General features: G+C 34.2%; 1 protein-coding gene and 1 pseudogene across 1 annotated transcript in view; one reads left to right on the top strand and one right to left on the bottom strand.

The window, feature by feature from the left end:
- Nucleotides 1–223: 223 nt before the first annotated feature.
- SAMTOR (S-adenosylmethionine sensor upstream of mTORC1) overlaps nt 224–13,238 on the bottom strand; it is an 87,024-nt gene continuing 74,009 nt past the window's right edge. Inside the window, exon 5 of the mRNA XM_027102147.1 lies at nt 224–3,442. Within this exon, the coding sequence (XP_026957948.1) occupies nt 2,813–3,442 (630 nt within the window). The 3' untranslated portion in view covers nt 224–2,812. The remainder of the gene's footprint in view (nt 3,443–13,238) is intronic.
- On the top strand, nt 4,335–5,283 carry LOC113618203 (methyltransferase-like protein 9 pseudogene; annotated as a pseudogene).

Below are 13,238 nucleotides of genomic sequence, written 5' to 3'. Positions count from 1 at the left end.
TGTTGTCCTTGTTCGTCGGTAAATAGCATGATAATGGATAAGTCACTTGAGCTCTCTGGATCTCAGTGAATGAATTTATGAAATTAAGGGACTGGACTAGATGAAACCAGATAGAAAATTCTAAGTCATTTAAGTTTTAAATTGCTTCCCAATTCTGAAATCACTTAGTGAGATTAGGTCAAGACCACAAAACTTTCAGTTCGTAAATAACAGACAAGGAATATTAGAAAATTTAAAATTTTTAATAAATGTGCTTTGTTCACAAAATGTGAAAAAATACAACAAACACAAACATACATTTTCAGGTAAGCCACCTCCCACCACTTGGCAACTACCATATAAACCACTTGATCTATTCATAATCCTGAAGAAACCAAGCAAATGATCATTTGTTTTTGAAACATCAAATTATTTTGGAGAATACTGTTGTGAATGTGACAGGAGGCCCCTTAACTTCTTCATATCCAAACAAAATCATTCTCAAGAGTACCCATACAGTATTAAAGGCTCTAATAACTTCTTGTGTCATTACATATATAATCTGGCACCAAGCCACATGACTGCTTATATTTTAACATTTATATGTTGAATTGGCTTTGGTGGAATACGTATTAGTTTAAATCCTGCGCCAACCTAATTTTGAAGATGAATTTACAGTAGTAACAAACGAGATTTATAAATCCAAACAAATTTATACTAAGTGAGAGTATAGGTTTTTATAAAGAGATTTTTCTTTAAAGTACTACTTAAAATACATCATGCACACTTTGGAGCATAAGCAGAATCAACATCTGTAAACAATCAGAAGAATTTATAGCACCAACATTTTAGCTGTAACACATGGGCTAACTCCAAGGTCATATATCAATACTTACACCAGCCTCTCAAAAGCACTGTTTTCATTTACTTTCAAAGCGCTTTTGTTTGGTATGTTGCTTTTCTTTGCCTTTAAGATAGCATTTAGCCAAATCACAGAAAACGGACCGTATGGTAAAGGAGGTACTAACAACACACATTTTTCTATGTTACCCTGAACACAGTGTTTTTTTTCTTCTTTTGGGCGAGTTACAAGACTTGACCTGTAGTTCTTAATTGGAAAGAAAGTCTAATTATTCCTTATTATTAAGTAATCTTATGCTATTGAAAGTAAACGAAAAACTTCAAGTTACTTCTGGCATATTTGAGCAACCAATATTTATTGCATTTACTCAACTGACTTTTAGGTTAATTACAGTCTTGTTACTTTCATTAATTTAGAATGTGAAATTTAATTTCAAATATTGGGTATACACACTCAACCATTTATATCTTAAAGGGTAAATTTTTTATTTCTAAGTAAAGTTTGACATTCAGAGTTAACTACAGCAATTCACAATAAGCACAAAAACACTTTTATCAGAGTAAAGAAGTTCAGTTTATGAATTTAGGATCAACTATTGAAAATGCAAATTTCCTTTAAAAACGCACACACACAACATTAACCATGAAATCTGAAACTGTGATATTTCAGTGCAAAAACCTCAGTATGAGGTAATTTTAATGTAATAACCACTTGAAAAAAAATCCACACAGTGGCACTCTTAAAAATGATAGTTTACATGACAATTGCTGGCTGACAAGACAATGTGGACTAAATGTTCTTAGCCATTTAAACTAATCTTGTCTTGTTGGACATATATTTCTCCTTAATCATTTGCTTCTGATTCAGAAACACAGAAAGGCATTTATCAATGTGGAAAGGGAAAATTCCCACAGCCAACTAATGGTTTATATATTCAAAGAAAAATTTCTGCTAGGATTTAGATAGAAATTAGAATACCGAAACGTCAAAACCATTTTATGAGATTACCAGCAGAGGGTTAATTTAAAATTTTTCTATATAATTCCAGACTTGTAGTGCAGCACCTCCTAATGGAAAGGTGAGGACCCTATTAAGGTTGGTCTAGGTAGAACATAAGCTCTCTTACAAGTGCAAACCCTTTCACATATGTGTTTCGGGTCAGTATTGAGTATTATATTGTTCCTTGCTTAAATAGAAAATTTTGTAAATGAAACCTAAATGTAAAAAAGTAAAAGTGAATTCTCACCGTTAAATATACTTTACACCAAGGCCCAAATCAACAAGAAAGATATGAAAACTCTATTTTGGCAATGGTGTTTACTGTACTATGCTAATCAAATTAGAATACACACTTTGGGGGAAATATCTCCCCAATGTCTGATGCTGCCAAATGAGCAAGCAAGAAAGAATAAGAATTATCAATTCCAAAAAGTTTGGGGAATGTTCAATCATCAGACAAAACTGAGCCAAAATGGCTTTCTATAACAGGTAACAATTTAGTTAGAAAGAATAAGTGCATCACAAAACTACTAAACCAATCTATCTCTGTCACATTTAACTTGTGAGTCATCAAAGTGCAATCTACAGCTTTCTACATATCTTAGTTTCTCATTGCAATGGTTTAAAGTCAACACTGAAAAGATGAAAATAAGAAAAATACATAGCAAATTATGCTTCATTTTTCACAATAGCACTAAAGAGAAAAAGGTACCTTTCTATAATATCTTAGTGCTAAATGCTAAAATAACAGTGGTTTCTGCTATGACAGGAGTCACTCTGCATGAAACTTTAAGCTTTCTATATAAGAATAAATTTTAAAATCCAGAAGTAGAAAAAAATAGCAAACTCTGTAAACCTTTGCATTTCTTCTATGCAAAGCAGGTTTTAAGTACTGAGTTCACGTTAGTATTTCTGATTAGTGTAAGCAATTAAGTTTAGGAGTCTGGACTGAAAGGGCCTTTTGCTTTTATATTAACTTAAAAGTAATATGGGATCTTCTAGCTCATAGAAAGGAATAGAGCTGGATTGACTTTCTCCAGAATCTGAGTCGTATGGAGCATCAGGGAGCTCTGTGAAACCATATGCTAGCTGTTCATCTTCTATATCTGATCGAACGTAGCAGGAAGGGTTAGAATATTCCTCATCTTCTATACTGTTGAAATCTTGAGGAATATATAACATCCCTGGGTAGTTCCTACTAACCAAGTCACTTGTGGTTTTTAGGGAGGTTTTTCTAAATGCCATCAGATGCATATGTGAAAATTTTGAATACTTGAAACGTTTAAAGCCCAGGGACTCTATAGCAATCTTCCAGCTTTTCATCATCATAGCGTGACGGTTCTGATGGGAGGAATCAGGTGTGATGATAAGCAATAAACCATTTAACACTAACAGTTCATGGGCTTTCTTGCAGCAAATCCATCGCTGGTAAGGTGATGGAAAATAGGAAAGAAGGAGAGAGAAAACAACCACATGGAAAAGTTCTCCAGGTAGAGAATCAATAGGGTTTTTTAGCTGCTTCAAAAAGGCATCTATAGCATCCTGTGCAAGCTGGAGTGGTTGCTGAAGCTGCAAATTCAGGAAGTCACATTTATACACACTCTGCAGAAAGGGAAAAACAAGGCATGTTAAGAATTTTAAGATCACCTCCACCTAATTACATAAATTTCAAACCAAGCTATTTCATAGCATTTCTATATAATTCAAGCTTTAATTATGTACCTTTCCCTTATAAATATTCCACTTGCACAGACTTATTCAACCAAAACTTTTACTCAGAAAAATCTCAGAGTAATTAAGCCCAAAGAATTTCTAGTCATTATTTAAAAAAAATATTTCTGAGTAACAATTAATTAAAAATTAGAAATAATGTTTAAGTATATATTTTTTAAAAATAATAAGGGTTTATTTGAAATTTTATTTGGGTAAGAGCCTACAGGGATGATTTATTTCTAAACTTAGTCATATTTATATTCACTTAAACATTTATAGTTACCAAAAAACAGGTTTACATAAAAATAACTTTAAACAAGAAATACCATGAAATAAAGATGAATCAAAGAAGTCAAAGAGGATAATGAAAGCAGTTATAAATGTGTAAAAGCAAAATACCAGAACTGTTAAGGTCATGAAAAACCTCTTTTCAACCATTAACTTTAACCATCTCAAAAGTAATTTTAATAATATATTGATTCTATTAAAAAGCTAATCTCCGGCTTGAAACAAACTATGTATTAATTAACTGAGTCAAATGACCATGAGATACACTGCAAGTAAAGAAATAAACAGCACTGTATCATTTGCTGAATATTAAAACTCTATGGAGACCCTCCGCCTCTGCCCTGAAGGGTCTGGATGGGCGAGTTTGGCGCGATGGCTCGATCCTGGGCGGCGGCGGCGGCGGCGGCGGCGGCGGCGGCGGCTGGAGGCGGCAGCGCGTCCTCCTCCCTGCCCCGGCACCGGCGGTGACCGGAGCGAGTGGCCGCGGCTCCCGATGAGACTGCTCGCGGGCTGGCTGTCTGAGCCCGGCGTCCGTGTGGCTGGCGCGGAGGATGTGGACCCTGCGGAGCCCGCTCACCCGCTCCCTGTACGTGAACATGACGAGCGGACCAGGGTGGGCTGGCGGCAGCCGAAGGCAGCAGGAAGAACCACCAGTGGTTTGTGTGCAACAGAGAGAAACTATGCGAATCACTCCAGGCTGTCTTTGTTCAGAGTTACCTTGATCAAGGAACACAGACCTAAACAACAACACTGAGAAATCGGGCTGGCTATTTATCCAATTATATCACTCTTTTGTGTCATCTGTTTTTAGCCAGTTTATGTCTAGAACATCTATCAATGGGTTGCTAGGAAGAGGCTCAATGTTTGTGTTTTCACCAGATCAGTTTCAGAGACTGCTTAAAATTAATCCACACTGGAAAACCCACAGATTTCTTGATTTAGTTGCTGGAGATGGAGAAGTCACAAAAATCATGAGCCCTCATTTTGAAGAAATTTATGCCACTGAGCTGTCTGAAACTATAATATGGCAGCTTCAGAAGAAGAAATACAGAGTGCTTGGTAAAAATGAATGGCAGAATACAGGGTTCCAGTATGATATCATCAGCTGCTTGAATTTGCTGGACCGCTGTGATCAGTCCCTGACTTTGTTAAAAGATATCAGAAGCGTCTTGGAGCCAACTAGAGGCAGGGTCATCCTTGGTCTGGTCTTACCTTTTCATCCCTATATGGAAAACATAGATGGCAAGTGGGATAAACCATCAGAAATTTTGAAAATCAAGGGATAGAACTGGGAAGAACAAGTGAATAGTCTGCCTGAAGTTTTCAGAAAAGCTGGTTTTGTTATCGAAGCTTTCACCAGACTGCCATACCTGTGTGAAGGTGATATGTATAAAGACTACTACGTTCTGGATGACGCTGTCTTTGTTCTCAAACCAGTATAAACATGTGGAGGTTGAAGTCTTCAGAGTCCACCCCAAGAATGTATGCTCCGGAAGAGGGTCTGTGTTCTCAATTTTGTGAAGGGAGGACATTTGGGGGCTGCCATTCTAAATATCATGCAGGAATTTTAAAAGCCAAAATACTAATTATTTCTTTGTAGTGTGTAAAAAATGTTTTTGAAAAACAAAACCCCAATTCTTTGAGGATTTTTATTAACTCTTTACTCAGTAATACAGGTCACACTCCGATTATGGGAGATATATGTATTTTTTTGAATTTTATTTATTTTTTATACAGCAGGTTCTTATTAGTTATCCATTTTATACATATTAGTGTATATATGTCAATCCCAATCTCCCAATTCATCACAGCACTCCCCGCCCCCGGCCACTTTCCCCCCTTGGTGTCCACATGTTTGTTCTCTACATCTGTGTCTCTATTTCTGCCCTGCAAACCGGTTCACCTGGAAGATATTTTTTTTATACTTAATTGCAGTAGGGACTCATTCTCAGGCAAAGCAACAGTCATGACTTCACACGGAACCAATAAATATGGATTGTCTTTAATAAAATGAAGACTGGCAATAAAGTTGTCCATCCAGTTGCAAATACTGGTTATAGGATATAGCCACTGATACTCTTTTATGTTTAGAAATTCTATCATTATTCAAAAAATGTTTTTAATCATGCTAATAAACTTTTTTGGAGATGGAAAAAAAAAGCAAACTCTGTGGAAATAATCCACAATAAGAAAGCAGTTTTAAAATTAGATAAAAATTAGTTACCCTTATATACAACAATAGTTAATTAATTATCAAAGATATGAGCTAATACCTTAGTCCCTCAATTCTGTTAGTGTGTAGACAAGCTGGTCACATAAGCATCTGGACTATCTATTAGGAAATGCGACACAAAGTTCTACTACGTGGAACTACGCGGAAAAAGATTTTCTTCTTCCTTTTGCTCCTTTTGGGGCAGGGGGATAGCTTTATTGAAGTATAACTGATGTACAACCTGAAGTATAACTGACACACAAACATTTAAAGTACACACTTTGGTAAGTTTTAACATTTATACACTCATGAAACCACTACTACAATCAAATTAATGAATAGATCCAACACCTGCCAAAGTTTTCCTGTGCCCCTTATATAATCCCTTCCTTGTACCCTCCCTGTTCTTCCCCTGCCACTAGGCAATCTTTGATGTGACTTCTATCTCTATAGATCAATGGGTATTTTCTAGAATTTTATGTAAGTGGAATAATACAGAATAATGTACTATTTTCATACAGCACAATTATTTTCAGATTAATCCATTTTTTTGCTTGTATTGATAGTTTATTCCTTTTTAATTGCTGAGGTAGGCTACTATATTAAGATATACCACACTTCGTTTATCCATATACCTTTCATAGATAACTTGGTTGTTTCCAGTTTTTGGCTATTACAACTAGAGCTGCTATGAGCATTCCTGTTTGTCTTTGAATGAACATGTTTCATTTGTCTTGGGCAAATACTGAGGAAAGGGGTGGCTGGATCATACAGTTCGTGCATGTTTAACTTTTAAAGAAACTTCAAAACTATTTTCAAAAGCACTTATACTGAGTTTTACATTTCTACCAGGAGTTTATTGCAGTTCCAGTTCCTCCAAATCCTCATCAACACTTGGAATGGCCAGGCTTTTAAATTTTAATCATAGTCACAGGTGTGTAGTAGTATATTGAAGTTTTAATTTGGATTTTCCTAATGAGTAGTAATGTTTACCTAAGTATCTTCTTTGGTGAAGTGTTTGTTCAATTTTTTTGCATAGTGAAAAATGATTGGGTTGTTTTAAATGTTAAAAACCTATTTTCTTATTGAATTTTGAGAGTTCTTTATTCTTCATTCAAGTCCTTAATCTGATATATAACTTGAAAATATTTCTCTCAGATTATGGCTTGTCTTTTCATTCTTTTAACAATGTCTTCTTTTTTTATTGAAATATGGTTAATTTATAATATTAGTTTCAGGTATACAGCCCAGTGATTCAGTATTTTTAGAGATTATACTCCATTAAAAGTTATTATGAAATGGCTATATTCCAGAGTGCTGTACAATATATCCTTGTTGCTTATCCATTTTATACACAGTAGTTTGTATCTATTAATCACATACTCCTATCTTGCCCTTCTTCCCTTCCCTCTTCCCCACTGGTAACACTAGTTTGTTTTCTATATCTGTGAGTCTGTTTCTGTTTTACTATACATTCATTTGTTTTATCTTTTAGATTCCACATATAAGTGATATCATATAGTATTTATCTTTGTCTGACTTATTTTACTAAGCATAATATTCTCTAGTTCCAACCATGTTTTTGCAAATGGCAGAAATTTCTTTCTTTTTTATGGCAGAGTAAGGTTCCATTGTGTGTGTATGTATGTGTATATACCTGTGTGTATGTATATATATGTGTATGTATTTTCTTTATCCATCCGTTGATGACACTTAGGTTGCTTTCTTATCTCAGCTATTGTAAATAACGCTGCTATGAAAACAAGGGTGCATTTATCTTTTTGAATTACTGTTTTCATTTTCTTCTAATATATACCCAGGAGTAAAACTGCTGGATCATATGGTTATCTATTTTTAGTCTATTGAAGAACCTCTATATTATTTTCCTTAGTAGCTGCACCAATTTACATTCCCACCAACAGTGTACAAGGGTTCCCTTTTCTCCACATCCTCTCCAACATTTGTTATTTGCAGACTTTGAGGACAGCCATTCTGAGGTATAAGGTGATATCTCATTGTTGTTTTGATTTGCATTTCTCTAAATTAGCAGTGTTGAGCATCTTTTCATGTTCCTATTAGCCATCTGTATGTCTTCTTTGGAAAAATGTCTATTCATGTGTTCAGCCCATTTTTCGACTGGGTTGTTTGTTCTGTTGATATTGAATTGTATGAGTTGTTTATATATTTTGATATTAACCCCTTGTCAGTCATATCATTTGCAAATATCTCCTCCCATTCTGTGGGTTGTCTTTTTGTATTGTCAATGGTTTCCTTAGCTGTGCAAAAGATTTTAAGTTTAATTAGGTCACATTTGTTTATTACTGCTTTTATTTCTTTTGCCCTAGGAAACAGATCTGAATAAATATTGTTACAATTTATGTCAGAGTGTTCTGCCTATGTTCTCTTCCAGGAGTTTTATGGTATCATGTCTTATGTTTAAGTCTTTAAGCCATTTTGAGTTTATTTTTGTGCATGGTGTGAGGGCATGTTCTAACTTCATTGGCTTACATTCAGCTGTCCAATCTTACCAGCACCACTTGCTGAAGAGACTGTCTTTTGCCCATTTTATATTCTTGTCTCCTTTGTCATAGATTAATTGACCATAGGTGTGTGGGTTTATTTCTGGGCTCTCTATTTTGTTCCATTGATCTATGTGTCTGTTTTTGTGCCAACAGTACCATGCTGTTTTGCATACTGTAGCTTTGTAGTATAGTCTAAAGCCAGGGAGCATGATATCTCCAGTTTTGTTTTTGTTTCTTTTTTCAAGACTGCTTTGGCAACTTGGGGTCTTTTGTGATACTATATGAATTTTAGGATTAATTGTTTTAGTTCTGTGAAAAAGGTCATGGGTATTTTGATATGGATTGCATTAAATCTGTAGTTTGCTTTGGGTAGTATGGCCCTTTTAACAACCTTAATTCTTCCAATACAAGAGCACAGGATATACTTCCAAGTTTATGTGTCATCTTCAATTTCCTTCATCAATTTTATATAGTTTTCAAAGTATAGGTCTTTCACCTCCTTGGTTGAGTATATTCCTAGGTATTTTATTCCTTTTGATGTGATTTTTAAATGGGACTTTTTTTTTTTTACTTTCACTTTCCAATAGTTCATTACTAGTGTATGGAAAAGCATAAGATTTCTGTATATTAACCTTATATCCTGCAACTTTACTAAATTCATTTATTAGTTCTAATAGTTTTTTGGTGGAGACTTCAGAGTTTTCTATATAAACTATCATGTCATCTGCAAGTAATGACAGTTTTACTTCTTCCCTTTCAACTTGGATGCATTTTATTTCCTTTTCTTGCCTGACTGCTGTGGCTAGGACTTCCACTACTATGATAAATAGAAGTGTGACAGCGGGCGTCCTTGTCTAGTTACTGAATTTAGAGGAAAGGCTTTTAGCTATTCACAGTTGAGTATGAAGTTAGCTGTGGGTTTGTCATAAATGGTCTTTATTATGTTGAGAAATGTTCCCTCTATACCAACTATGATGACAGTTTTTATCACGAATGGATGTTAAATTTTGTTAGATGCTTTTTGTGTCTATTGAGATGATCATGTGACTTTTATCCTTTTGTTAATGTGGTGTATCACATTAATTTGCAAATATTGAAACATCTTTGCATCCCTGGACTATATCCCACTTGATGATAGTGTATGATCTTTTTAATGTATTGTTGTTGGATTTGGTTAGTTAATATTTTGTTGAGGATTTTTGCATCTATTTTCATCAAAGATATTGGCCTGCAATTTTCTTTTCTGTAGTATCTTTGCTGTTTTTGGTATCAAGCTAATGGTGGCTTGTAGAATGAATTTCGGAGTGTTCTGTCCTTTTCAATATTATGGACTAGTTTGAAGAGGAAAGATATTAGCTCTTCTTTGTATGTTTGGCAGAATTCCTCTGTGAAGCTATCCAGTCCTGGACTTTTGTTTGCTGGGCGTTCTTTTAAATCACAAATTCAGTTAAACTACCAGTGATCAGTCTGTTCAAATTGTGTTTATTCTTGATTCAGTCTTGGCAGGTTGTATGTTTCTAGAAATTTATCCATTTCTTCTAGATTGTCCAATTTGTTGGCATATAACTGTTCATAGTATTATTATTATTATTTTTTGGTATCTCTGTGGTATCAGTTGTTATTTCTCCTCTTTCATTTCTTATTTTGTTAATTTGGGTTCTCTTTTTTTCTTGGGTGACCCTAGCTAAAAGTTTATCAATTTTGTTTGTCTTCTCAAAAACCAGCTCTTGGTTTCATTGATCTTTTCCATTATTTTTGGTGGTCTCTATTTCATTTATTTCCTCTCTGATCTTTATGATTTCCTTCCTCCTGCTGACTTTGGGCTTTGTTCTTCCTTTTCTAATTCCTTTAGGTGGTCCACGATTAGGTTGTTTGAGATTTTTTTTCTTGAGGAAGGCCTGTATTGTGATAAACTTCCCTCTTAGAATTGCTTTTGCATCCAACAGATTTTGGGAAGTTGTGTTTCCGTTTCCATTTGTCTTGAGGTATTTTCTGATTTCCTCTTAGATTTCTTAATTGAACCATTGTTTTTTTTAGCAGCATGTTGTTTTAGTCTCCCCATTTGTTCTTTTCCCATTTTTCTTCCTGTAACTGATTTCTAGTGTCATACTGTTGTGGCTGGAAAAAATGCTTGATAGAATTTCTATTCTCTTAAATTTGTTGAGACTCGTTTTGTGGCCTAGCATGTGATCGATCCTAGAGAACATTACACATGCACTTGAAAAGAATGTGTATTTTGCTGTTTCGTGATGGAATGTCCTGTAGATATCTGTTAAGTCCAACTGGTCCATTCTGTCATTTAAGACCACTGTTACCTTATTTTTTTCCTATCTGGGTGATCTGTCCATTGATGTCAGTAAGGTGTTAAATTCCCCTACTATTATTATATTCTTGTCAATTTCTCCCTTTATGTCTGTTAGTTATTTGCTTTATATATTTAGGTGCCCTTGTGTTGGATGTATATATGTTAATGAGTGTAAAACTTCTTATAGTGATCCCTTTATCATTATATAATGCCTTTCTTTGTCTTTTGTTATACACTCTGTTAAATTCTATTTTGTCTAATATGAGTATTGCTACCCCCACTTCCTTGTCATTGTATGAAATATCTTTTCCATCCCCTCACTTTCATTCTGTGTGTATCTTTAGCTCTGAAGTGAGTCTCTTATAGGTAGCATATAGATGGGTCTTGTTTTTTAGGCCAATCAACCACTCTATGTCTTTTGATAAGAACATTTAGTGTATTGGCATTAAACTGATTATTGATAGGTATGTACTTATTGCCATTTTATTACTTGTTTTCTGGCTGTTTTTGTAGCTTTGTTCTTTTCTTCTTTTGTTTCTTCCCTTGTGGTTTGATGAACTTTCTTTAGTAGTAAGCTTGTGTTCCTTTCTTTTTAATTTTTGTCTATCTATTTTAAGTTTTTTTATTTATGGTTACCACAGTGTTCATATGTATTGACCTATAATATAAATACTTATTTTGAACTTACAGTCATTTAAGTTCAAACACATTCTAAAAGATCTACATTTTTAATTCCCCTCCCATTTGTGTTTTGACGTCATATTTTACATCTGCATGATTCTCCCTTAACTGTTTATTGCAGTTACAGTTGCTTTCACAATTGATTCTCTGTCTTTACTATATATTTCCTAGTGGGATCTTCCCTTTCCTGTAGATCCTTACTTCTTTCCACTTAGAGAAGAGCCTTTAACATTTCTTTTAGGGTAGGCTTAGTACTGATAAACTATTTTTTGCTTCTCTGGGAAGTTCTTTATCTCGCTTTCTATTCTTTTTCTTTTCTTTTTAAAATTTTTTAATACAGCAGGTTCTTATTGCTTTCTATTCTAAATAATCATTTTGCTGGGTATCCTAGTTTGTAGGTTTTCCCTTTCAGCATTTTGAATATATCATGCCACTCCCTTCTGGCCTGCAAAATTTCTGCAGAGAAATCAGCTGATGGCCTTACAGGAATTCCCTTGTATATGACTCTTTGTTTTTCTCTTGCTGTCTTTAAATTCTCTCTTTAAATTTGCCATTTCTATTATGATATGTCTTGATATGGGTCTGTTTGGGTTCATCTTTTTGGGACCCTCTGTGCTTCCTGTACCTGGATATGAGTTTTTTCTCTTTCAGGTCTGGGAAGTTTCCAGCCATAATTTTCTCAAATACATTTTTGATCCTCTTCTCTCTTCTCCCTCTGGGACCCCACAAGGGGTTTAGCCCTATTTGTGGACTCTCTGTTATATTTCACTGATAATCTTGACACTAATACCACACTGTTTTCATTACTATAACTTTAAAATAAATTTTGAAACTCTCCAACACTATCCTTTTAAAAAGTTGTTATTCTAGGACCTTTGGATTTCCACACAGATTTTAGAATACATTTTTCAATTTCTACAGAAAAACCTGCTAGAATTTTTATCAGGATTGCGCTGAATCTATAGATCAATTTTGGGAAAATTGATGTGTTAAAGATTTTGAGTTTTTCCACCAATAAACACAGTATATATCTCTACTCATTTAGGTCTTCTTTACTTTCTCTTAATAATTTATAGTTTTCAATATACAGGTTTGCCATATATTTGTCAGCTTTATATTTCATATAAATATATGTTCATATATTAAATACTTCATATTTCTGATGCTATTATAAATGGTACTATTTTTAATTTCTAGTTGATTGTAGCTAGTACATATGAATTGATTTTTATATGTTAATCTTATATCTTGCAACCTTGTTAAACTCACTTACTGGTTCTAGTAGCTTCTCTGTAGATTCCACAGAATAAAGTAATAGATGATCAATGTCATCTGTGAACAAAGACAGTTTTACATCTTATTTTCCAATTTGGATGCCTATCATTGCTTTTTCTTGCTTTCCTGCACTGGTAAAAACCTTTAGAGAATGCTGAATAGAGATGGTGAGAGTAACCTTATCTTGTTCTTTTTTCAGTTTTTATTGGAAAAACATTTTTCTTTCACTATTAAGTATGATGTTAGCTGTAGGTTTCTTTTTTAGTGTATTACTGTGATGAAAAGAATAAGTGGGGTTTTTTTATGGTATATGTAATTTTATTTTTAACCATTTTTAAACTGAAGTATAGTTAATTTACAATGTTGTGTTAGTTTCAGGTGTACAGCAAAGTGATTCATTTA

Source organism: Aethalodelphis obliquidens, unplaced genomic scaffold (genome assembly GCF_003676395.1).
Source record: "Aethalodelphis obliquidens isolate GAN/ISIS:26980383/991018 unplaced genomic scaffold, ASM367639v1 scaffold5, whole genome shotgun sequence".
Taxonomy (NCBI): domain Eukaryota; kingdom Metazoa; phylum Chordata; class Mammalia; order Artiodactyla; family Delphinidae; genus Aethalodelphis; species Aethalodelphis obliquidens.
This window is presented reverse-complemented; position numbering and strand designations above follow the sequence as displayed.